The following is a 26,504-nucleotide window of genomic DNA, read 5'->3' as shown; positions in this document are numbered from 1 at the left end:
TGAAGCGGTGCCAAACTGCATTGTTTCTACCGTGTAGATGCACCCTAGATTATTAACCACAACCTGAGTACCAGGACATGCCCTGCATTTCAACCTTGTGCCCAGGAGGAGGAATTCCAAAACGTCCTCCATTTGGGGCCTGACTAAGCAGCATGTATTTACATTTCTATGAATGTTTTTAACCTTTTATTTTCTGCCAGGAGGCATTTCAAAACGTCCTCCATTTGGGGCCTGAATGAGAAACAGGGATTTATATGTTCATGGGAGTGTTCTTCAGCTTTTATTTGGTCCTATCTTCCGCTTGTCCTTGAATGTTTTTCTGCCTTTTGCAGTGCCAGTTGTCCTCCTTTCCTCAGCCTCAGAGGCTGGCCATGGCAAACCCCCTTCTGAAGAGACTTGCCCAGAGATAGGAAACTAAGGCATTTAACAACCACCTTCCCACTATCATTGAAGCCCTTATGGCCAGCATCCACGAGGGAGACACGTCCCTCTGAGCTCTGAACTCCACAGCTATGAGTGACCCGCCCCCTTTCTGTCGCCGCCTTCGTCACGGGCCGCCTCAACCAATCCCCGCCTCCGCTGAGCCGGCTCCGACCAATCAGCTGCCGAGTCCCCACTGCACACAAAATGGCGTCGCCGTGAGCTTAACTGAGCGGGAGTTTTGTGTTTACTTTCTTATATGGCGAGTAAGCGACGGAAGGCTGCGGCAGAAGCAGCAGCAGAAGCAGCAGCAGCGGAGGAGCTTGGCCTCAGGAGCCCGGCCAGGAGGAGCAGTAGAAGCAGAAGCAGCAGGAAGAAGGCTGCCCCCGAAGAGAGCACCCGGGAAGCAGAGGGAGAGGAGGCGGCGGCGGCGGCGGCGGCTGGGGAGCCCCCTCCAGCCTCCCCTGAGGTCCCTCCAGGTATTTGCCTACCTAGGCTGCATCCACACTGGAAAAATAACCCGGTTTGGCGGCGCTTTAACTCCTTCTGGCTCAAGGCTATGGAATTCTGGGAGTTGCAGTTTGTTGTGGGGCCCAGAGCGGAGCATAGCAAACTCCAACTCCCAGAATTCCATAGCATTCGAGCCAGAGAGTCAAAGCGCTACCAAACCGGGTTATTTCTCCAGTGTGGATGCAGTCCTAGATCCCCTTCCTCCATCCCTCCTCCCTCCCCCCCCCCAAAAGCCCAGGAATACCCTTGGCCCCAAGATGGACAGATGTCCTCAACACAAAGGAGGGCAAGGCACCGCCAAATGTAGGGCATGCGAGGAGAAAATGGAGGACAGGAAACCCCCCATAAAAGGCTTTACAAAAAAAGAACACTCCTAGGAAGTGTGCATCTATGCTTCTCAGTCATGCTCCAAATGGAGGACATTTTTGAAATGCCTCCTGGGCAGAGAATAAAAGGTTAAAAACACTCATAAAAATGTAAATCCATGTTTCTTAGTTGGTCCAGTTTCCAGCCACTTTTGAGGGTTGCGTCATCTAAACATTCTGCCTTCAAAAAGGCTGGAAGCCACTTTGTTTTGTCTGCCCGTTTCACCCCTTAAACAGAAATGCTCAGATAAACGCCTCCTTAGCATATCAACACTTCTCAATACTTTTCAGATCAATCAAAATTAGTGGTAAAACCTTATCCAAAGCATGCCAAGGTCACTAGAAAGTATTAAGCTGTGTCATGAATAGTTTAATACAAGGCTAGGCAAACTGGTGCTTTTGAGACATTTTGAGACATTCTGCATTTCCGCAGAATGGCCAATTGCCAAGAAGTATGGGGACTGCAGTCTAAAATATTCGGAGGGTGCTTGGTTGCCTGTCCCTAATGCATCATGTCTATGTGCATTCAAGTTGCCTGTCAACTTGTGGAAACCTCATGAATTGCATAGGGTTTAATCCATGTGTATAATAGTCAGGCTAAGCTGGTATGCAATATTGTTACCCTGCCAATGGAGCCTCCTTCCCTGAAACCATCATTCATGACTACAGGGGAGCTGTAAGCAGTGATGACAGCCATGTTACTAGTGACTCAAGTGGACAGGAGAAAAATGTATATCTTGCAGTATTTAAAATTCTTTAATTCCTCTGTTCAGCTAATGTTCCCAGACCTAAGCAACAGTAGACCAGAGTGTCTCTCTCAACTGTGCCAGTCAAGTGAGTCTGTTCATTTTTAGCCTGATTATTACTGCATGATAATTGGAGAGGCAAAGGCTGATGAAGCTTAACAGTACTTACATTGGCCTTTTTCTCTTCTTTCCCTCTGACTGCTTGCTATAGGTCAGTGGTAGAGCATGCATGTGGCACAAATGGGCTGAAACAGATGGCCCTTTTGCTCCAGCTTTCAGGTGGCTTGAGAGCACGGCATTCACACACCGCATGCTCCTAAGCCAGCCTGAAGCTTCCCAGCCGTTTACATGGGAGCAGCTTCATGACGCTCTGGCAGTGCAGCGTTTACACCTGTGGTGTGGGTGGCAAAGCTGGCTTTTTGCTGCTGGAAAAAGCAGCAGTTGTTTGCCGCTCCTTTTTCAGGTGGCTTCAAGGCAGATTGGGGCTGCAGCATGTAGGGGCCATGGTTCCAATGTGGCTTCGGAAGGGGCAGCTTCAAGACGCTGCTTCTGGCTGTGTATTTTGCCCCAAAGTGCAACTTCCAGCATCTCTAAAGACCAGTAGGAATGATCCCTGTCTGGGAGAAGGAAGAGCAGCTGCTAAGCATTATACATATCAAGCTAGGTGGCATAGTGGTTTGAGTATTGGACTATGTCTCTTGAGTCCAGGGTTTGATTCCCTGTTTGGCCATGGAAACCCACTGGGTGACCTTGGGCAATTTCCACTCTCCCAACTTCAGGGAAAGGCAATGGAAAACCTCCTCTGAACAAATCTTGTCAAGAGAACCCCATGATGGGTTTCCCTTAAGGGCAACATAAGTTGGAAATGACTTGAAAGCACACAACAACAAAAACAAAGGTGCACTATTGGTAGGACCCCTGGCATAAGGCAACTTATTATCCCTGGAGGTATCACTGTGATCTCAGAATTGGTTTCCCCAGTCAGTGTTACATATTGCTGTTCATCAGGAGGGTGTAGCTATCCAAGCAATGTTACTCGTTTTATCCAGCAGACTTGCTTATTTTTATTGAAGTATTTTGTTTTGTATGTCTGTCACACAGAAACTTGCTCCTATAAGACTCCAAAGAGAACACAAGCAAACAAGTCACGTTTGCCAACGTTCAGTTCTCCTGCAAATGAAGGCGACATACAGCAAGAAATTTTCTGGGATCCTCAGTCACCAATTGTACATAAGCTAGGTAAATACTCCTTGTAGTTGTCTTCATATAAACTTTTCCCTTCACATGAGTGTTACCCAAACTTCAGTCTTGCAGGTGTTTTGGATTTCAGCTTCCAGAAGCCCTAGCTAGTTTGGCCAACTATCAGGAATTCTAGGAATTGAAGTCCAAAAAATCTGGAGGACCGAGGTTTGGGAATTACTGCTTTAAGACGTAATCTATCATTTGAAATGTGCAGTAAAAGCACTCAATTGTTTGGGTTCAGGTTATCTGAAGGATAACCTGCATGCCTCCATCTTTTGTGGTGGGGTGGGTGGCTTCCAGTATTGAGCCACTTTTGCAGTGGTGCCTTAATGCAGAATGCTCTTCCTAGTTTGATTTTCCTGGAATTTACTGGTTTGTGTTTCTAAATGAAAAGTGTATTCTTTGTCTGGAATCCTGTAGATCTCCTGTATTGCTTTAATTCTTGTCCAGGTGGCAGTAGCTATTGTTGTTTCTTCTCTAGGTACACAAAGGGCTGGTACACACCACCATAAAGCAGCACACTCTCGGCGATACTAGGGTTAGGGAGCGCACACCAACCACACGCTCCCTAACCCTAGTACGTCTGGGGGCACCATCCACACGGCGCACATAACAATGACGTCATGCACACGCCACGTCCAAATGGCGCGGCATGCGCGTGACGTGTCTGTGCCTCGGAGACACGGATAGGAGCTCCAAAACGTGGCAACCAAACGCGTGTGCCAACAATGCAGAGGAGAAAGGGGCCGCAGCGGCACCTAAGGCACAAGGGCACCCCTTTTCCAGGCCTGGAAAAATGCTGGATTGGAGCCGCAGGGCTGCCGGTGCGGTTGCCCTGGCCCCAGTCCAGCACGAAAAGGAGCAGGTGCAGGTCACCCCTTTGGGGCAGTCTGTACCATGCCAAAGACAGGTACACAGATCCTGTATGCATCCCATGCCTGGTCAGTGGCTGGAAGGATGACCATAAGTATTACCAGAAGTCTCTGGCTGCTGTTGCTCAGCTGCAGGAGCAGAAGACGAAATTGCTCCTGGTCCAACACTATAGTGATGCTGGTGGACAGTTACACGCCACCAGTGTAACTATTGGGTCTCAGCCTCTTTCTCCAAGCATTTTCACGGTATTTAAATTTAGTTACCTTGACTTTGATTTTTATCAATTGTTTTGTATATATTTTTTGAAAAATTGTAAGTTGCCCTGGTGATCTTGCAACTGAAAGACGGGAGAAGAAATATTAAATAAATGGCCATTCTTTTAAATAACTATTCTGTAGTGAGTGTTCAGATTTTCACTAGAGACTAGGATTTCTGTTACAATGCAAATGCTATTTATAATAATTTGTTGGGTTAATTGGCTTCTGAGATTGGGGGAATTCTCATTCTTACAGTGCTGATGAAGTGCCAAAAATGTTTTCTTTTTCAGACAGCGAACAAAAGAGGCAAACAGTTAATAGACATACAGTTGAAATCTCAGAAATTGTTAATCGGATTGCTCCTCAGGTAATTACTTCTTAAAATATAGTTGTAGTGTCTTCACACAGGTTTTCATTTGTTAAAACAGCCTGCTTTAAAAGAATTCAAGGGAAAAACTAGCAAAATGTATACTCTTAATATTGCTTGATGAAACTGTATAATACAAAGTAAACTCAGTAAGCTCATATTTGTATAGTTTTAGAGAGCCAACATGTTACATACTTTGAATTCATGCTATTATTAACAATCATCTCTTAGTTTTAGAAGATGTCACTGGAACCTGCCACATTTTGTTGCAGTGTGTGTTCTCACCTAACTGCAGTGCTCCTTCTCAGGCCCCCAAGTCGGTGGGCTTTCCCACCCATTTTTCAATAATCTGTTTCTTTTTTTCTAACTGACACTTTCTGTTCTTTGGCTGAATAAACATGCTGGGTTTTACTGAACTGAGTATATCTTCATTACTGTTTCAATCAACTTCTGCAAACTTTAGGATTCCTCTCTTATTTCTTCTGTCCTGTTAGCGTTCAGAATCAGAGCTAGAAAGAGGAATACTTACCCTGCTTGGAAAACTCAGTTTGTTATTATGCTGACTACACATTCTGTAATGTCATTTTTTTTACTCAAATCTGTTCTTCAGAGAATATGAATAACAATGCTTCTTCATGTTTGATACCTTGACAGTGCTAACAGCCAGGCTGTCTTACATTCAGGCAAGCATCCTTATGACTACACTAAGGCCTGTTACACACAGCCAAAATAAAGCTGCTTCGAGTCACAGTGGAGGTATGGTATTTCAATGATGCATGCGTCCTAAAAGTCCAGAAGCCACACCAAAGCCATGCTCCAGTCTGGAGCGTGGCTTTGGTGCGACTTCTGGACTCTTAGGACGCATGCATCATTGAAACACCATACCTCCACTGTGACTCGAAGCAGCTTTATTTTGGCTGTCTGTAACAGGCCTAATATTCACAACCCAATTTTAAAATTGAGCCATACATATTTTTAAATATTACTGTTACTGGTATCTTTTATAATTTGCCTCACTTTGCTACTTTCTATGTACTTATTTTGAAAAGCCAGTGGCTGGTTTTGGTCTTTAATTGTTGTCTGTATCTTAGATGTAATTATTAATGGTTGGTTTTCTTCTCCTATTTGGTTATAATAACTGCCTTGAATTTAACAGAAGAGCAAGGTAAATATATTATTTTTAGAGTGTAGTTTTGAAAGCTGGAAAACCTGGTAGACTGAACGATGTCTACACTCTTGATAAAATCTGTGGTGTTGACATATTTGATTCTTCTTGTTTAGGATGAAAAGCCCACCTGTTGTGAAGGAAATCTTCTTGGGTTTTGGATTGGTGATGATGCAATTCCTTGTACTCCTACAATTACAAAAGTACGATCAAGAACAAAAGTAAATTGTGCCAGGTATACTGAGACTTCTTTCATTTTATAAAAATTCTAAAATGATTTTTTCCAGAATTATCAGTAGCTTCCCAAAATGTGGAGGCATGGCTTGCCCTGTTGGGTGGGGAAGAGAGATTGTTGGAACTTTTATCCAGTGGCTTCACCAAGATTGCTTTGTTAGAGATCCACTCAGTTTCCTCTTAGGGGCGAAGCAGATGGGCAGGAAGGAGTGGCTAGAAGCCACTCAGAGCTTGATCACCCTGGGGCCGTGGTGAACACATGGCGCAGCCCCGAGATCACCTCTCCCATGGCTCCAAATAGTGGAAAAGATCCACTCCTATTGGGACTGGGTTTGGGCTGCTTTACGCAGCCCTTAAGTGGCTTCTGGATGCTCCGGGGGCATGCATCATGAAAACAACACACCCCTGGAGTGGCTGGAAGCCACTTTGGGCCTTAGGATTAGGAGCCCTGGTGCAGTGGTTAAATGCCTGTACTGCAGCCACTCACTCAAAACCACAAGGTTGCGAGTTCAAGACCAGCAAAAGGGCTCAAGCTCGACTCAGGCTTGCATCCTTTCGAGGTCGCTAAAATGAGTACCCAGATTGTTGAGGGCAAATTAGCTTACAATTGTAAATTGCTTAGACACTGCTTAGGCGGTATGAAGCAGTATATAAATGAAGTTTGTTTGTTTTGTTTGATTTAAACTGGCCTTTGCACCGCCCCGTCATGTGCTAGGGGTTGGCCGAGGACGCAGCGTCCATACTGGCCTCACCCCTAGCACGTGATGGGGCGTCAAAATGGCGGCGCCCTGTACACATGTCCGCACATCCCATCGCACTGGTGATGTCACGAGTGCGCCATTTGCGCACTCGGGCGTCGCAAGCGCGACGCAAAAATAACCCACTTTTTGCACGTTCTTTTTCTGCCACCAGGAAGCCTCGCTGTTTGGCAGCTGAGGCTTCCCGCTGGCGGAAATGGAGGCAGCGGCAGACGGCCCTTTTTGGGTGGTCTGTATCCCGCCTTAGTCTGCTTTTAGACAGTTAGTGAAACTTTTTTTTGTTACAGGAAAGTTTTAAGCTCTAATGTGGACTGTTAGTTTCTAATTCAGGGATAGGCAGCTTGTAGTCCTCCAAATGTTGGAATGGAACTTCCACCAATCCTAACTAGCATAGCCAGCAGTGATGGATGCTGAGGGCTGCAGTGCAACAGCATCTGGAGATCAATAAAATGCCTATTTTTTCATCCTTTTTGGATTACTCAGTGATAATTTTGTCAACACCCCAATTTTTTATTTACAGTCCTTTTATTTCTAAGCTGCTTTGGATAGTTTTCTTGTAGGAAAACAGAATAGAAGTAATCTGATGAGCTGTTTAAACTGTAAAGGGTACAATCTCACTGTACTTGGATTCTGCTCTGAAAAAATGGGCATGTTTTCCTGTACCTTTAAAGCAAGTAAACCATTTCCAACAACCTTGAGAATTGATGCATGCATTTGTAATTGTGCTTGTTCATGTAGAGGTCATCAGTTGAAACACAGAGAAGAAGAGCTTCTGAAACTGGCGAAACAGTTTGATAAAAACCTGACAGATGCAATCCAAGATCAAGATGCTTCATGCCACAATATTACCCATATTACACTAGAAACAGGGAGGTCCACTGAACATGAAGATGAGACTGGGGAGGAAAAAAAGCATCAGTCCCTTGAAGAATATCCTAAAGCTAACACTACTTTGCCTTTTGGAGCTGTTGATGGCAGTACCAAGGCCCTTGAGCCCTGTGAAGACAGTAGACAGGAGCCCCTAGATCTTGATGCTGAAATAGCTCTTCACGAACTGTTTGATTGTCCCACCCAAAAATGTAGCGGTCGGCTGAGCCAAGGTTTGTCAGATTGTTCCTCAAACTCTAGTATCCATGAAAACCAGAGCACACTGCTGGAGGATGCACTTACTGTGGATAATATCACCGCTGCTAATAAATGTGAGATTGGAGAAGCACCTATGAGGGAAGACTCAGCAGCGCCAGTGATAGAGTGCATGGCACCTGTCCCCACACAAAAAGCAAAAGAGGTTTCTGAACAAATAGCCCCAAAAGTAGGCTCCTGTAAGATTGGATCAGTTGTCTCCAGTAAAGTGGATCAAGTCGTCAATGAAGATTTTGATGACTGGGGAGATGATTCCTTTCTAATGCAAATTACTCAGAACCCTGAGCTGATAAGTACTCCTGAAAATGCTTTGCCTCTGGCTTCTGATAAAAATGGTGAACGAAAAGAGAAAACTGTAATTTCTGATCATGGTGCACTGTTTAATTCATTTAAGAATGATCCCACATCATCTGCTTTACAGAAACAAAGCATTGCCACAGGAAATACAATGACAGTCCTTCCACATAATAATATCACTATAAAAGCTGAGAAGATAAAGTCAATTTCAGTAAGTGGACATCCCAAAATTTCTTGCTCTAATCCTATTCCAGTGAAACCAGAAGACAAGAGCAGACAGGAGGGCTTTACTCAACTCAAATGTCCTGCCAGTAATCATTTTCTTGAAAAAAGAACTGCTGATCTTCCCAATCATTCTGATCTCCCTAAACCACAGATGGGAAAATATGGAAGCAGCATGTCCAATATGGGCCTTTGGAGAGAATTACCCAAGAACAATGTGTTTTCATTTGATGACTGGAATGAGCCCAAGTTCTCAAAAGACGTTTTAGACTTGTGTTCTGAATCAGATAGTCTGTGGGGCACAAGAGGTGAAGAAGATGATGACTTGCTTTATCAAGTCTGTGATGATGTAGAAAAAAACACTGTGAGCCATGAGGTGGTGAAAGAGAATGAAAAATCCAAGTCAACGTTAGGATGTCCTTCCAAATTGGAGGTGGGTCCGTGCCTCACAGTAGCAAATCAGGGGATTTCTAATTGCCCACAAACTCGAAAAAGCCATGTGGGGAGAAGAACTTTCTCATTGGATGCCCCTGTAACACTTGCAGCTCTGCTGAAGAGTGACACTTCCACAGATCCTGCACAGCATAACTGGAGACCCTTTAAAACTGAGAGCATAAGCCATATTCCAGAAAAATGGTGCAGATCTCATTCAGTGCCTGCAGGAGACTTTGGTTCTGGATCAGCCTCAGCCCCTCTTTCAGGTGATTGTCTAAATGACAGTCATGTACAATGGCAGAATGGTCTTCGTAACATGGGGAAGGTGCCAAATAACAGCAGTATTAATCAGTTGCCAACGGAAAAGTCAAAATATGTATTTAAGAAGACTAATCATGTTCAAGCCCTTGTTTTGGACAATAAAAGTGTAAACATAGGCAACCATTCTGGAATTGTTCTGGGGTTGGGGGAAAACAAGAATGGACCAAACATCCCATTTCAGACAGCAATACAGACAAACACGAAGCCACCTTTCAAGAGGCACCTCTCAGATTGCTTTGCACAGTATGAAACAGGTAGGTTGTAAAAGGCTGGAGGCTGTGGAATTTGTCAGAATATAAGATTCAGACCCAGGCTTCACAGTCCCTGTGACACCCTTTTCTTATGTCAGAGATGGTGGTAAAAGGAAGTAGAAAAGCCACTCTTTCTTTCACCTTGCTATGATAAGGCTTTGTACGATGTGGTTCCTTTGTCCTCGGGTAGCTGCCAGAATTATACTCATTGCTTAATGTAAAATGGGTTGACTTATTATTTTTGAGAGCTGGTGTAGTGTAGTGGGTTTAGCATTGGACTATGACTCTGGGGACCAGGCTTCAAATCCCCACTCAATCATGGAAACCTACAGGATGACCTTAGGCAAGTCATATACTCTCAGCTTTAGAGATTGCAAAGGCAAGCCCCTCTGAACCAATTTTGCCAAGAAAGCCCCATGATAGGTTTGCCTTAGGGTTGCCATAAGTAAGAGATGACTTGAAGGCACAGAACAACAATAACAATACTGTTCTGTAGAGTATGATCAGTCTTGCTCCCGGCATTTGTTTAGTGTATCAATTGACAGTTGATTTGTAAATTCCTCATTAATTTGTTTCAAAGTAACTTGTTGCTTTAGTAAAACAGAAGTCGCAGTGTGAGATGAAATTGAATCCAAAACCTGAAGAAAGGGGAGAGCAAAAAAGAATATTTACCTTCTATGCAACTGAAAGGTCTCAGAAGAGTTTGAGGGCGAGTCAGGAGACCCTTCCTTTCTTGAGTGGCATACCGGAAGGGTTCTACCAGCTAAGTCACACCATCTTGCTTTAGGGCATAGCATTATTATTATTGTTGTTGTTGTTGTTGTTGTTGTTGTTATTGTTATTGTTATTGTTATTGTTATTCTTTATTTATAAAGCGCTGTAAATTTACACAGCGCTGTACATACAATCTTTTTAATTAGACGGTTCCCTGCCCTCAGGATTACAATCTAGAAAGACACGACACAAAAGGAGAAGGGAGTGGTGGTGGGGAAGGGGCCTCTCTAGTAGGATAATACATATAAAATACATAGCAATACAGGAAGTGATTCAATAAAACAGACAACAAAAGAAGATCAAATAGCAAGTGACAATTATGCAATGCCTGGGAACGCTGCCCTGAACAGGATGGTCTTCAACTCCATTTTGAAGCTGGTTAAAGAGGTGATGGCTCTTGCTCGCGGGGGAAGAAGGTTCCAGGAGTGAGGGGCAGCGAGTGAAAAGGGGCAAATCTGAGATGGGGCAGAGGAAATCCTGGGCTGGGATTGCTTAGTTTAGTGGAGCTGTAGACCATTTACATTTTTGTTTCTGCCGAAGCGGTGAAAAAGAAGGCCAGAAAGACACACAAGTGGATTAAACTATCCACTTCAGCTGAAATTGTCTAGATGGCTTATTTGCATAGATTAGTGTGAATGGCTAGAGAATAATGACTGGAGAGCATGCTAGAGTAACCTGTAGTTCTTCAGGAACAGAAGATTGACTGTCTAATAATGGAGGCCTTCTTGTATTTGCTGCCCATTTATACAATACCCTTCTATAACCATTAGGGGTAGAAATTTATTTTCTTCAAAAAGTCAACTGGGCTGTCATGACTGCAGCTTAGTTTTCATGCACTAGCACATAGGATACTAGCAGATAATTTTAGCTCAAGGTGGCTTGTAGACTTAGTGAAGCATTAGTTGGAACAAACTCCAGAGCGCCTTCTGTTGGAACAAACTCCAGAACAATAGGGTATGCTTCATGTAGTTTGGTGTTACCATCGCAAAAGACTCATTTGTTTGGTTATTATATCATAGATGTTGCCCCTCTCTTCTGCTATTTGATATTCCAGTTTCTTGAAATCTCAGGGCTGGCTCCTTAGGAAGGCAGCCTTGTCAAGGAACCCTGAAGCCTCTCATTCCCCTTAACTTTGGTAGACAGTGATGCAAGAATATTGAATTCGGAGTTCTTCCTTTCTTTGCGGGATACTTAAAGATTAGACATGAACTAGCTTTATCTACTTATCAGTTGAATATCCTGGAGCCAGTAAATTGTAGCTACCATCAGACCATGATACTGCATAACTCAGGCTGCTAATACATGTTTTCTTTTACAGAACAGAAAGGTAGAAAGTGTTCTCAAGAAGAAATTGCAAGGAAAAAGCAAGAGGCCCTTGAGCGGAGAAAATGCAAAATGCAAGCCTTGCTCAAAAATACAGCACCTACCTGAAGGGAGTTCAATAAATTGGTTGAAGAAGAATTGACAGCCAAAGAATTATTAAGATCATTAAACAAGCTTTATTGCTTGGTTAATTTATTCATCTTGCTCTGTCTTGATTCTTTAAGATACTGTGACTGTCTCATATTTAAGGAATTGCTTGGGACTGTTTTTACTTTTTAAAACAGCATTGCTTGCAGCTGTGAGATTTTCCAGGTAGTCAGTTAAAAGTCCAGCATCTGAACTACTGTTTATGAGATCTTTCCCACTTCCTATGGGTTTCAGTTCCTTTAAGTAAACAGTACAGTTGGTATCAAGTCTACAATGTCAGAGTTAATACTGTGCCAGGTTTAATTCTTATTGTGTGGGAAGCCGAACATCAAGAGATATTTTAGTTTAATGACAGAGTTAGCATGTGACTCTCCCAAGACAAAGTGGGCCTCATAATTTGTACTCTACATACCAGTTTGTAGATTGTTAACAATTTGGCAAATGCAAAACTACAGTGTTAAATCAAGGCAAACAAGCACTTTCCAACTTGGGACCGTTTTTAATTTTGTGTTACCAGGGCTATACAAAAAAGGTCTGAGCTTGTACACTCTGTATAGTAAAACATGTAGCATGTTGCAGGATTTATTTATCTTTGTAAATTATTTTTACTTTGTAAATTGTGATTAAAATTACAACTCTTTCTATAACAATTAGTTTTTTTCTAGTCTGCAGTAGAAAATGAGATCAAATGAATCCTTGCCTGTTTTCACATGTCCAAGAAGTGGTGTTTTCTGGTATAGAAAATTTCATCAGTTGGACACAAAATTTACATGACAATGTGTTTGAATACAGCAGTGTGTCACATGGACCAGTTCCTTCAGATTTCTGCACAGTAAAGCATATAAATGTCAGGTACCTTTCTCAGAAAGGTGGCTATTTAATGACTATTATGTGAAAATGTTTAATCTCTTTGCATCTGAATGGATGGAATTGGGTCTGTAGAGCAGTGAAAAGAGCATCCCACAGGAATTTACAGAGTTGACTCATGGATTACTGAGGCCTAGCTCTGTTGTAAAGGCTTCATTAAACACCTGATATTCTTTAAATCTGATATGGAAGGACCAAGTATAATTTTAAACACAGTTGGAATCTATATGTCTTGATGTTTGTATTAGATATTCAAATGAAGCAAACTTTATAAATTAAAATATGGCTTTTGTTGGACACAATAACACAAAAGTAAAGTCAGGCTTCAAACAGCACAAAGCAGAAAGATCTAGTTTATTTAAAATCAGAAAATAAAACACTGCCCTGAAAGCCAACAGGGAAAGGGAAAGCAAGGTTACGGATGTGTGTATTTCCAAGTGATGCCGAACAAATTGGATATCTTTGGCGTGTTCTACACGGGCCTTTGGCCCGCCCCCAGTATGTACTAGCGATTGGCCGAGGACGCAGCGTCCAATCAGGCCTCACCCCTAGTACGTACTAGGTACGTCAAAATGGTGGCGCCCAGTACACATGGGCGCTGCCATTTTGATGTGGAGGACGCTTAGTGTCTGCACGTCGCGGCGCAGTTATGGCGCCGCAAGTGCGCCATTGGTGCCTTGCGGTGTCATAACCGTGCCACAAAAAACCCGCTGCGGTTCCCTCGCGCAGCAAACAGGCGCTGGCAGAGCGCCCTTTTTGGGTGCTCTGTAAAGCGCCTATGTGAATCTGTTGCAAAGTTCGATGTGTATTGTGTAGCCAAAGGCTCGGGTGAGAAGGTTCTTGTTCCATTTTCAGGATTAAAAGGCTGTCTGGCAAGACAAGCTTTTAATCCTGAAAATGGAACAAGAATCTCTCAGAGCTTCCTGAATGTCACCTAAATATCTCACAGTGAGCATGGTAAAAAATGGGAAGTGCCAATATCACTTTGGGTTGGAGGCTGAGTATGGAAGAGAGAGGTGCAAGTTATTTATCATCATGGACCATTTAGGGATGTAGTTGTATCAGTGGGTGTTAGATTGGATCTCACTGACCAGTGTTCCTCTCCTTCCAGATCTAGGAACAACTTGACATTCAACAGCTCCTGGTACTCCTTTTGGCTAGTGAGCCATATCTTGTATTGCCCTCTGAAGAGCATCCTCAAGCTCAGCCAGTTTCTGCCTTGCATCTTTGAGAGCCAGTTCACCATGTTCCTTTGCTTCAGTTGTATCTCCCTGCTAATTGGCCCTCTATGGAGGGGGGGAGTCAAAGAACCTTTAATTTTGATGTTTCATTCCTTGGTGTGCAGAAATCTTTACTTTACTTTGTTGCACCATGCACACTGATATTGCCGAGTAAACAAATTATTGGAGCTTACAAAGTGAGATGCCACTGAACAAGCCTCCCTTCACCTGCCACCACAGCTTCTGTGTGAAAAGTACCACAGCTGAATTTAAAAAAAATCCTGCCCCATCAGTTTTGCCAAGACTGATATTAGAGCTAGGTCCTAACAGTGATGTCACTGTAGATGCAAACATTCATGAGGGTGATCATAATATTTAGTTGTATCACATAAAAATAGAAAAATAAGGCTCTTCAGCTTTTTATGGTCCTGGAGGTCCCATGGGTAAAAAAATGTCCCCAATGCCCTTTGGCAGTATGGGGGCATTTTTTTTATCACATTTCATACTACTGGGCTGAGTTAGGCCTAGGAGAAGCTTAGCTTTAAAAAACAACAACAAAGTGAACTGAAAATGAACTATCAGTTCTGGATGAAATGGATTAGATCCATTTCAATTGGGCTTCAGACCTGGCTATGGGATGGAGACAGCTTTGGTGGATGACTTACACAGGGACCTGAACAGGGGGAGTTTGTCCCTGTTGGACTCCTTGGTGGCTTTCAGTACCATTGACCATGGCATCCTGAGCTAGCTCTCTGGGATGAGACTTGGGGGGCACTTACGCAGTGGTCTGGTCTTTCCTGGAGGGGCGAACTCAGAAGGTGGTGTTGGAGGACTCCTGTTTGACTCATTGGCCACTGGCTTGTGGAATCCCACAGGGTTCTTTTTTGTTGCCCATGTTATTTAATATCTATAAAACTGCTGGAAGAGGTCATCTAGAGTTTTGGGGTGTCACCAGGTCGAGTGAAGTAATAGTGGCACTCTATGTTGTTTTGGTCAGGCCTCACCTGTAATACTGTGTCCAGTTCTGGGCACCACAGTTCAAAAAGGATGTTGACAAGCTGGAGTGTGTCCAGAGCAGGACAAGCAAAATTGTGACAAGTCTGGAAACCATGCCCTATGAGGGAGCTGATCGTGTTTAGCCTGGAGAAGAGAAGGTTAAGAGGTGATATAGCCCTGTTTAAACATTTGAAGGGGTATCATATTGAGGATGGAGCAAGCTTGTTTTCTGCTGCTCCAGAGACTAGGACATGGAGCAATGGATTCAAACTACAGGAAAAGTTATTCCACCTCAATATTAGGAAGAACCTCCTGAGAATAAGCTGTTTGACAGTGAAACATACTGCTTCAGAGTGTGATGTAGTCTCTTTTGGAGGTTTTTAAGTAGAGTGAATGGCCAACTGTCAAGGGTACTTGGATTGTGTGTTCCTGCATGGCAGGGGATTGGACCTGATTGCTCTTGAGGTCATTTTCAACTCTGATTCATTGTATGTGGATGACACCGAACTCTGCCTCTCCTGTCCATCTGTTTCCAAGGAAGCTGTCTCTACTGAAACAATGTCTGCTGTCAGTAATGGACTGAATGAGGGCAAACAAATTGAAACTCAATCCAGATAAGACAGAAGTGCTCCTGGTCATTCATAAGGCAGATCAGGGAATAGGGACTCTGCCTATGCTGGATGAGGTTACACTCCCCCTTAAATCTCAGGCTCGCAGCTTGGCTGTTCTGGACTCAGTTCTGAGCCTGGATGCTCAGGTTTCAGCAGTGGCCAGGAGTACGTTTGCACAGCTAAAACTAGTGTGCCAGTCGCACCCATTCCTTGAAACATCCTTGAGATCAGGCTACAGTGACAAATGCCTTGATTACATCCCGTTTGGACTACTGTGACCCATTCTATGTGGGGCTGTCTTTGGAAACTGTTTGGAAACTTCAGCATGTTCAAAACGCTGCAGCTAGAATGCTGACCAGGGCCAGTTATAGGGAACATTTAATTCCCTTGTTGAAACAGCTTCACTGGCTACCAGTGCTTTTCTGGGTACAATTCAAGGACCTATAAAGCCCTACATAGCTTAGGTCCAGACTATTTGAGAGACCGTATCTCCCCATACAAACCTGCCAGAGCCCTAAATTCTTCAGGGGAAGGCTTTCTCTTGGTCCCACCACCATCACATGCTCACTTGGTGAGGACACAAGAGAAAGCCTTCTCAGTGGCTTCTCCCATCCTTTGGAACTCCCTTCCACAGAATGCTAGGAGCAATTGGCTTTCCTTTCATTGGCAAGCAAAAATGTTTTTATTGGGGCAGGCTTTTTAATATATAATCATGACAGGGTGGTTTCTCTATGGGGCACGTGTTTTAGTTATGTTTTTAACTTTTAACTTTTGTATGTTTTTCTGTTCATTTTTAATACTGTTTTAACTAGATTATTTTAATTGTTTTTCATTTTTTATTGTAAAGTTTTAAAAGTTTTTTTTATCTTGTGAACTGCCTTGGGGCCCTTTCTGGAAGAAAGATGACATAGAAGTGAAATGAAATGAATAAATAAATAAAATTCATATAGGGCTCTAGTTACAGCAATGAGGACCTGTCCAGGCCCTGATTATTATCCATAGGGAGAACTATGGAAGTGTTGGAGATTTTTGCCTGCAGCTGTGCAGTTTCCTGGAGGTGACAGTGCAGTAAAAGTTCCATATTGAACTGTGCATTTTTGTTTTCTAAATTCCCAGACAGAATCAGCAAACCCTCACTTGTATAGAACTATGTAAATTAAGGCATCACTACACTCTTGCACACTCTATATAATTGAATCTGCTTCCAAGATCCCTATTTTCTAAGAAAAGTATGAAGACAGAACATTTGTGAGTTATAAAGCTCTTAGCCATGAAGCAATCAATACCCATAGGAAATGGAAAGAAAGTGTTGTGTGTGACCATCATCCCCTCCCTGTTACTCCTGGAAATCCAATCTAGATCTCTGTACTCTTCAAATGGCATAACCAGAAGCTTCAATAGGTGAAATTTTATTATCACTGTAAAATTGGGTGTAGGTGTATGCAAAATCCTTTAGAGGGACTTGCTGTATTTCTTTCTTTCTTTCTTTCTTGAAAACTGGTGGTGTGAAGATGCAGTGTTGAAACTCATTTGAGGAAAATATCACTAATCTTTCCAATAAAGGTATTGCTAATTCTCTATGGGAAAGACAGAGAGGGAGAGAGAGAGTTGGATGCCCTTTGACATTCCTTTTTGTGGTGTGTGTGTGTATGTTTTGGCTTTTTGCTCCATCACAAATATCAGAGTTTGCTTCAAAATTCTGCTTTAGGGAAGCTGTAGATGGAAGACAGCTAAAGCCAAATACCAATACTGTGACTGTTTGGTGGCATTCTCATTATCCACAGAAACCTCTCAAAATGGGCATCCTTGTGGGAAAAGAGCAAAGCAGATGAATAGCAGGGCTGTTTGGCAGTCTGCACAGAAGACTTTAGTTTCAAGAGAAGGATAGTGATCTTTACCTCTTCATACAGGGCTCTGAGGAAGTTGATCTCATCAAAGTTACTATCTTGGCTTCTAGATTTACTTGGGTCATGTAGGCACCATCCACATCTTGGAGGGGGGCAAGATATTGTCTATCCAAAATCTGGAAATTCATGTCTGGAAATACGGAAGCCATATCACTCTGTAAATAGATTATATTATTGTAAAAACACAAATTTGAGTATGAATACCTGTACAGTACTATATTATAAGCACACAGCAACATCACTGACAACTTTGACATACAGTGGCCCCTTGTTATACGCTGGGGTTTGGTGTCAAGATCCCCGTGGATAACAAAATCCATGGATGCTCAAGTCCCATTAAATATGATGACATAGTAAAATGGTGTCCCTTATAAAAAATGGAAAATCAAGGTTTGATATTTGAAATTTATACTATTTTTTGGAACATTTTCAACCTGTGGTTGCTTGAATCCGTGTATAAAAAAATCCATGTATAAGAAGGGCCAACTGTATACAGTACACAGACTGACTGAAAAGATGGCACCAAGTCAAACAAACAGAACAATGTTGTTGTTGTTTTGCAGAATCATCATGCAAAGCATCATTTTTTCATTCAGTTTGTGTACTGCATACTGCAGAAATTGTTTTTGGTGTTGTGTGTTTATAATACAGCACTGTGCAGGTTTTAATACATATATTTGTGCTTATATTTGATGAAAGAGCAGACATCCATTGAACTGATGGACTCTGCTAATAACCTAGTGTCAAAAAATTGGATCATTAAGTGACCCATTGAAACATTGTTATTCCTCAACACCACAGTGCCATAAAGCAAAACCAAAAGCAAAAACCTCTATGTATGTGTATTTATATATATGTGTATCTATATCTATGTGTCTATTGATCATGTGAATCTATATCTATCTGTCTTAATTACTATATATATATATAGGTTCTGTTATATCATTGTGTATGACTGTTGATATGCTGAGGGCACTATCACACCCTGGTGTTATACTGTTACAGCGATTCATTGGTCCCACGTTTGCCTCGTCGTTGCTCTCCAGAGCCATTATAGGTTTCATTACAGAGTCCTCAAAAATTTGCCCCCCCCTTTGAAGTCGTCTGTTAATGACCCTCTTTCCTGCGTCAATTCAGTAAATTGGATGTGTCTCGTAGCGCTTACTGCTATGAATGATCCATTAATGGGCATGGTCTGGGTGTAGCCAGGTTATCCATCCCTCAGGGATTCCCAAGAAAACCCCAGACAAGAGGCCCCAGACCATTTCCAGTGCTCAAGCACAGAGCTAACCTCTCTGGTATGTATAAGCCTCTCTTCTATTTCCTTCTCTTTGCTGTCACTATTGCATTATCCCATTATATCAACACAAGCTTTTGGGGATGCACCACTATGAACTCTCTCTTTCTTCTTCTCTCAAACACTGAAGTTTATTGCACCGGGGGTTAAAACATTCCCCAGTGCATTCTAACGTGCCTGCGTGCGGGCGCGCATGGAACATGAAGGGAACACGATGGGGCCAAGAACCCCATTTTACTGCACACTGGAATGCCGCCTTTGCCGCCGGACGTTCTAATCACATTCCTGTTGAGTTCCAGAGGGCGCGATTTCTGAGAACTGCTTTCAAAAAGGCGGCGTTCCAGTGTGCAGTAAAATGGGGTTCTTGGCCCCATCATGTTCCTGTCACGTTCCACATGCGCCTGCGCATGGGCACGTTAGAATGCACCGGGGAACGTTTTAACCCCAGTGCGATAAAGTTCTCACTGCATTCAAGAGCACTCTTTCATTACTCCCTCTCACTAGTTCCTTCAAAATCTGCAAACAATTCCAGGTCAAAAGCTACTGATGACCCTGGGCTTTTACTTCACAATGCAATTTCCCCCCCCCCACAAAAAACACCCCCCACCCACAAAAAACCACAACCCAAAAAACTGTAAGCTTCGGTTTTTTATTCTTTTCTTTTTTTATTCTTTTCAAATCTTTGGGAAAAGTCTGTAGGAGGTTTCCAGTCATTTAAAAAAAAGTCACTAATGGTTTATCTGTAATCAAACAAAACAATTTGTCCTTAGCTCCTAGATCTATTAGTTTCATCAGCAATCTTCCATACCTCTTTTCCCTCTGTCCGTCTATCCCAACTCCTCTGTAAAAATGTGTGTATGTATATGTGTGGATTTCCTAACCTGCAGCAACAAATATTTTTTTAGAAGTTTTCATTCAGATCTTTACATAATATAAATTCAGTCCCTTCAACCATATTTTCAAACTTCAGTGTTTGAGAGAAGAAGAAAGAGAGAGTTCATAGTGGTGCATCCCCAAAAGCTTGTGTTGATATAATGGGATAATGCAATAGTGACAGCAAAGAGAAGGAAATAGAAGAGAGGTTTATACATACCAGAGAGGTTAGCTCTGTGCTTGAGCACTGGAAATGGTCTGGGGCCTCTTGTCTGGGGTTTTCTTGGGAATCCCTGAGGGATGGATAACCTGGCTACACCCAGACCATGCCCATTAACGGATCATTCATAGCAGTAAGCGCTACGAGACACATCCATCCTGTCCTATTTCCTCTACAATGAAGTATATACTTTTTTCTGATATCCTACACCTACATTTACATTTCATCTTTTCTTCCCTATCAGAAAAGGCTAGGAACTTGCACAAGCTGTAATGTTAGGAAGATCAATCATTCCTCATGGAAGTCATGAAAATATGCTGTATCAGTGGACATCCACCAGAAGCTTCAACAGATGAAATTTAATCCCAACCATAATGTTGGAAGTAAGTGCACGCAAAATCCCTTTGAGATATTTTCTGTATTTTTTTATTTTCTTTTTTTAGGAAGAAAGCATACATTTCTTTAAAATTCTTCACATCTTTTACCTCAGCAGGGCCATTATTGCTTGCCTGTTTCACTGGAACTGGAACTGGTAATGTAAAGAGGCAATAGGGAACCTCGTTCCTAGGAAATATCACTAACATTTTCCATAGAGGTTTTGCTAATTCTCTGTGGGAAAGACTGAGAGGGAGAGGGAGAGTTGGATGCTTCCTTTCATATTCCTTGCTATGTGTGTGTTTGTGTGTTTTGGCTTTTTGCTCTGTCACAAATATGAAGGTTTGCTTCAAAATTCTGCTTTAGGGAAGTTGATGGCAGCCCTAGATGGAAAACAGCTACAGCCAAATACCAATGCTGGCACTATTTGGTAGCATCCCCATTATCCACAGAAACTTCTGAAAATGTACAGCCTTTGTGGGAGAATGGCAAAGCAGATGAAAAACTGGTCTCTCCAGCAGACTGCAGAAAACACTTCAGTTAAAGAGAATAGCAATCTTTTCCTCTTCATATATGCATCTGAGGAAGTCAAGCTCATCTAGCTCCACATTGTTTATGTAGTCAGTTTCCACATCCTGGGGGAGAATGAGGCAAGTTATTGTTGATTCAGAATCTGGAAATCCTTTGCTAGATGATCAGATGTTGTAGAGGAGCACACCTTGACCCCGCTTAGGAATTACTCATACCTAGGAAGGTAACCTTTACTTATTTCAGCCTCACACAAAAGTACAATGACAGCCACAACAACAAATGACCCCCCCCCCCCATGTAGATATACTGTACACACTGTTTGTGATTATGAAAGCATGTTTGCTTCCCCCCCCCCCCCCCACACACACACACATTTATTTTACTTTTTGGAACATTTTTGAGAAAATGATTTTGCAAAGAATATTGTATTCTGGGTACAGAACCCAATGAAAATGAAAAAAGTCACACTTTTTTTCACTGAAAGAGGCACAAAAATCTTGTGACCGTTGACATTTCTAATAATGGTATGTCTTCATGTGTTCTGACGCAATAAAATTTGAGAGAATTCTTTAGATATCTTCACATTATTGAATGTGGAATGCAATTATGTAGATGTCACAAGAAACTGCTGGCTAATGCTAGTGACAACATGGATGATATGTTGCATGTTTTTAGCATTTTATTTTTTAAAAGGAACAAATGGCCTTTTAAAAATAGTGAGCTCTGTCATAACTATAGCAATGCCTCCCAATTTTTTAAAAATGTTTCTGCTTTCCTTGTGGCGACATATTCTAAACTGAATCTTTTCCAGGGTTTTTGGACTTGCCCTCTACTGCAGTAGCAAAGAAGGAGGCCTAATCCCCTTCATATCAAAGGATTAGTCCTTGTCACCTTTGCCTTCTCCCCTTTGCATCCTAGTTATGTTATTTGCAAATACCCACCTCCTTGACTATTGCAAAATCATTCTCTGCAGTTGTACGCATGTTGATCCTATCTTCATATCTATTAGCACAGAAAAGCAAAAAAACAAAAAACAAAAAACAAACAAACAAAAAACAACAACAACCAGAACACCATTTCAATTAGTCAAGTGTAAAATATCAAACCAGGTGGTGGTGGTGGTGGGGGGGGGGGCATTTTGGAATGCCAGTGGCATGTTGAAATCTACCATGTGCCAGATCCAAGAACTAGGCACAAAGTGGCTGCAATACAGAGTAACTTCCATGTTTTTTGTATTGAAATATGTCTTTAGATGGCTCTTTGTGAAGACTGTGGCTTTAGAAGCAGTGCAGGCACCCCCCCACATTCACTGGTTTGCCTTTTGTAGATTTAATGATTTCTCAATATGACTGATATTTTCTCTCTAGGAATCTCTAGGTCCTCCAGCATGATTCTATGGTCAGTGTCTGTCAGAAACTGCACTGGAGGACCTAGAGATTGCTGAAGTAGTGTTCTCTTAGGTTACAAAAATAGTTTTCTCAATGTATATTTATATTTTATTTAGGCTGTGCCTCTAACCCTTCTGTATAGGAAGAAAACATGGGTGTAGAAGTAGGAGCAGGAATGAAGAATTTTTAAGGAGGAGAGAAGTTTACTTGTTCTTGAAGTCCTCCACAAGCTTTTGCATGTGATTCCATTCTTCAAGGAGTCTCCCGTTGTCAATTTGCAAGTTATCCATCCTTCTCCTCAGATTGTTCACGTATGACTGAAAATATGCTTCTAAGCAGCTTCTAAAGTTGTTCTCGCCCTGTTCCTCAAGCAAAGTCCACTTAGTTTCCAACGCCTTTTTCTGCTGTTCAAGGAAACGTACCTGAAGACATAAAGGTTCAAAGCTATAACAATATGCATGTTTAGAAGTTATATTTCAGTGGAGCCTTTAAGACAGTGCTTCTTAGGACTCCTAGCTGCAACACAGTTGTGGAATTTCCTCTCTCTCACTCTTGGAAATTCACCAAAGCAGTAGACAGATTCTTGAGTTGTTTGACCTCCTTTGATTGTTAGCTGTGAACAAAGAAAGCATCTGTATAATCCATACGCTCCAATATTTCACAAATAAAATCTGAGATGTGTGTGGTCAAGATCACAAAACTTTTTAATGAGGTAGAACAGACAAGTTAGGAGTGGGTGCAACAATTTGTTTTTACCTGAGACTACTGGGAAGGGCAAGGTTCTCCTCTCCTCTCTTACCTGCTGAATTGCACTTACAACTCAGCTTGCAGCAATTCAAGTAAGCCAGGGAAAGGGGGAGAAATGGGAAGGGAGAGAGAGAGAGAGAGAGAAAGTGGGACATTTTTAAAATGTAGCCGAGAAAGTGGGATGACAGGATTAATCAGGATTCTCCTTGCCAAATTGGGACATTTGGGATGTATGGAAATCCTATTCTCTTACTGTATTAATGAATGAAGCAAATTTGTTGTTGAGTGTCTTGATCTGCTTTCTCTCTTCTTTATGTACTCTCTGTATGTTGGGGTCAATCTCCAGATTGAGGGGTGCCAGCAGGTGCTGATTGATACTCACTTCTTGGATTCCTCCAGGTGGGCAAACTGGGAAGCCAGGGCCATCCATTCCTCCACCAAAGCCAGCTCCCATTACTCCAGACCCACCACCAATATCTCCACCAAGCCCATAGATGCTGCCACCAGCAAACCCATATCCACAACCAATGCTGCTGCAGTAACCAGCACCAAAAGCTCCCCTGACGACTGAGATTGTCTTAGATCCACCAAGGTTGAAGAGGCTTCGGCTGCCAAATCCAGCACCACCACCAATCCTACCAAAACGAGACATTTTAACCTGAGCAGAATAAGAAAATGGAAAGTGAAGAAGAAAGAAAGGTCAACAGAATGAGTACACACAGAGTGAACGCAGCACAGGCTGGTATCCTTGTGTGCTGTAGCACTTTGGGGTTCTTCTTTTATTTACCTTCTCAAGGAAGTAGGATTGTTTGTGAATAAGAATGTTGATCATCTTTCCATGTGTCATTTGGCTGAGAATAACAATAAGGATCCACAATGTGGATCATCTTATTATTAGGGCTGCACATGGCCAGAGGTGTTTGTGAACAGCAGCAACACTCCATTCTAATGTGCACACCCCATACAGAAAGGCTGATTGGAATGATAACAGTTTCAGTTCTGTGTCTATGTGTCATTTGGGAATAATAATTACCTTCTTTAGTCTCTGCTCTAGGCAAAGGGATGTTAATAAGTTCAATTTGTTTTTCGGCTGGGGAACAAGATGATGGAAGCAGGTGATACTGCTTGCCAAGAAACCAGTTACTCAAGACGTTGGAGAAAGATGTCCTGTTTTCCACCACTCTCCAAAAACGAGACAAAGAAAAGGCAGAGATAGACATACTTAATCCTTCTCTGTACAAACATAAAAAGAAGATGAAAGCCAGCTCAAGATTCATGGTGTCCTAAGATTCAGGGTGGCTTGTAGTGCTGGATAAACAAGAAACACTATTGTAGGGTTGTTGTTGAAGGACGGCTGGTGAAGAGGCCTTCCCTCACAGCTTTGCTTTGTCCAGGCTCCACCTGCAGTGATGTTTCTGGATAGCATGGATGTTGGGAGATGAGTCAGTGGGCTTCTAAGTACCATAAGGTGAGATGATGGAGGGAAGGTTATACTGGACCCTGTTCTCTGTACAAACATGGTGCAGAATTGAATCTTCTGCCTTTTTGTGTTGGGGCTAGAGCTGGCAAATGTTACTTGTTGAGACCACAGCTCCCCAAATCCCCCAGCAGTATGCTGGGAGGGAGGTGGTGGGAGCTGTCATCCAAAAGGGCCACTTTCTCCTGCTCTAAGCAAGGCCCACAATGTTATCAGCCCATGTGTGGATCAGTTCTCTGGGTACTGTTTCCTAAGATGGTGATACAAAGAAAATTACATTGAATTTCATTCACAGAGCCATACTGACAGCATTATGGTCTTTTTAAAAATATATATTTTACTACTGTATAAGCAATGTTTAAAGAAAAGAAAAGAAAAGAAAAGAGATAATCAAATAGAAAATGTAGTTATTTCAACATAACAACACCCACTACAAACAAAAAGGGGAGAAAAAGTGACATATGTACATATACCACATGTAATCTAATAACTTCCTTTACTTTCTGAAAGTGGGTCATTCATATAATTTTCATTGTTCTTTTATTTACGTATATAAATATACTCCCAGTATCGTCCCTGAGATTCAGAATCTCTGTCTCTTTGTTCTCCATTTTGATTAATGATCTGGAAATCTACAATTACAAATCAATGTTATTTTTTTTTCCTCATTCCCAGTGATTCCTACAGCTATATCTATAATTCATTTAAGTTTAGAGTTGCCCCCCCCCCACATTTTCTTTCCATAGAGGTAGAACCAAATCCCAGTCCTCTCTAAAGTTTCTCATGCTCTTATCCCTGAGCAAAGTTGGTAATTTATCAATTTCTGACACGTTGTATAGTTTTAAGAGCCATTTGTCTATTGTTGGTATTTCAGCATTTTACCATTTCCTGGAGTAAATTATTCTGGCCACTATAATCATGTATGGTGAGATTTTTCCATGCTCTTTCTCCATTAGTTTATTTAGACCATCCAATGTATTTAATAAATGCAGTTCTGGTTTCACTGGAATAGCAGTCTTTAACATCTCTGGTATTTTAACATGTATGTCTTTTCAGGACTTCTTCGCTTTGGCACATTGCACTAGTTCTCCACACTTCCAACAATTATAGTTGCTGTTTTTATAGATCTTTGCAATTTTCATCAGTGTCAGATGCCATCTGTAAAACATTTTATATAGAAATTGTCTTTTAAATCATTTTTTGGGTAAATTTTAAGTTCATATTCCCAGTTCTGGACCATTGTTCCAATTGTATTGAATAGCCAATATTTTTAGCCCATCTGATCATGTTTTCCTTGATAGTTTACTGTTCTGTTTCCAGATCTAATAGAGTTTTATAAAGTTTAGATATTATCTGTTTATTTCCAGATTGAAGTAGAGTTTCAAATTTTGTTTTCTTATCCTCTATCCTTCTAATTTAACATCTAATTTAATAAAGTTTTCCCTTAATTGTTGATGCAAAAATAAATGGCATGCAGTACCTTTTTGAACCAGTTCTTCCTTTGTTTTCATTTTATATTTTTCTCTATTTTTTTTTAAGTATTGCTTTATAGGTTAGCCAATTATATCTTTTATATAGAGCTTCTTTTGTAGGGAAATATTTTGTGAGGTGAAGTCCACAATGGTATTTTAGAGCCAAACCACTTTTTGTATTTTAACCATATTCTCAGCTGGAGTTTCCTTACATAATGGTTGTTAAATGTTTTATAATATTGTGCCAGAAAGTCATCTGGTCTTAAGTACTATTTAATTTATAAAGATAGAAACAAACCGGCAGTAAGCTCTTGCTTGGGGGCAGAGTGGGGGTGTTTAGATGGCATTACAGCACTCCAGCGGCATGGCATTCAGATGCCACACACCACAGGAGTGCAGAAGAGCACCAGCTGCACAGGAACTCTTTATTACAACATAGATGAGAGGTGAAATTTAGAGAGGAGTGTGGTATCTCCTTAGGGAGGAGTGTTTGAATATACAACCTGTAATTTAGGAAAGTTTAAGAAAGACATATTCTTCTCATCAGACTTCAACTCTTTGCGGGGGCCTTTTGTGTGTGTACTCAGTACATATGATTGTTGTTTACATATATTCAAAAAGCTCTCGTGTTCACACAAAGCTTCCACCTCTTCGCAAGTGCAAGCAACAGCTA

General features: G+C 41.9%; 2 protein-coding genes across 3 annotated transcripts; one reads left to right on the top strand and one right to left on the bottom strand.

Annotated features, from left to right (window-relative positions):
- Positions 1-638: 638 nt before the first annotated feature.
- LOC149322615 (ewing's tumor-associated antigen 1 homolog) lies at positions 639-12,487 on the top strand. Of its 2 annotated transcripts, none has more exons than XM_089480413.1 (6): positions 639-899; positions 3,143-3,280; positions 4,704-4,780; positions 6,062-6,180; positions 7,676-9,300; positions 11,699-12,487. In XM_089480413.1, the coding sequence occupies exons 1-6, from the start codon at positions 680-682 to the stop codon at positions 11,809-11,811; spliced, it is 2,292 nt and encodes a 763-aa protein (XP_089336539.1). In that variant the 5' UTR covers positions 639-679; the 3' UTR covers positions 11,812-12,487. The 2 variants fall into 2 exon arrangements, with proteins under 2 accessions (XP_089336539.1, XP_089336529.1); XM_089480403.1 differs by having other exon boundaries at positions 7,676-9,609.
- Positions 12,488-20,752: 8,265 nt separating this feature from the next.
- On the bottom strand, positions 20,753-23,714 carry LOC149322614 (keratin, type II cytoskeletal 5-like). Its single transcript, XM_089530054.1, has 5 exons — positions 23,670-23,714; positions 23,136-23,540; positions 22,343-22,557; positions 21,689-21,749; positions 20,753-20,851 (listed from the first exon to the last, which is right to left on the bottom strand). Exons 1-5 carry the CDS (start codon positions 23,712-23,714, stop codon positions 20,753-20,755), a joined length of 825 nt encoding a protein of 274 aa, XP_089386180.1.
- Between the last annotated feature and the right edge of the window lie 2,790 nt (positions 23,715-26,504).

The sequence above is a fragment of the Sceloporus occidentalis genome, unplaced genomic scaffold (genome assembly GCF_023333645.1).
Source record: "Sceloporus occidentalis isolate IW3139 unplaced genomic scaffold, rSceOcc1.0.p SCAF_1, whole genome shotgun sequence".
NCBI lineage: Eukaryota > Metazoa > Chordata > Lepidosauria > Squamata > Phrynosomatidae > Sceloporus > Sceloporus occidentalis.
This window is presented reverse-complemented; position numbering and strand designations above follow the sequence as displayed.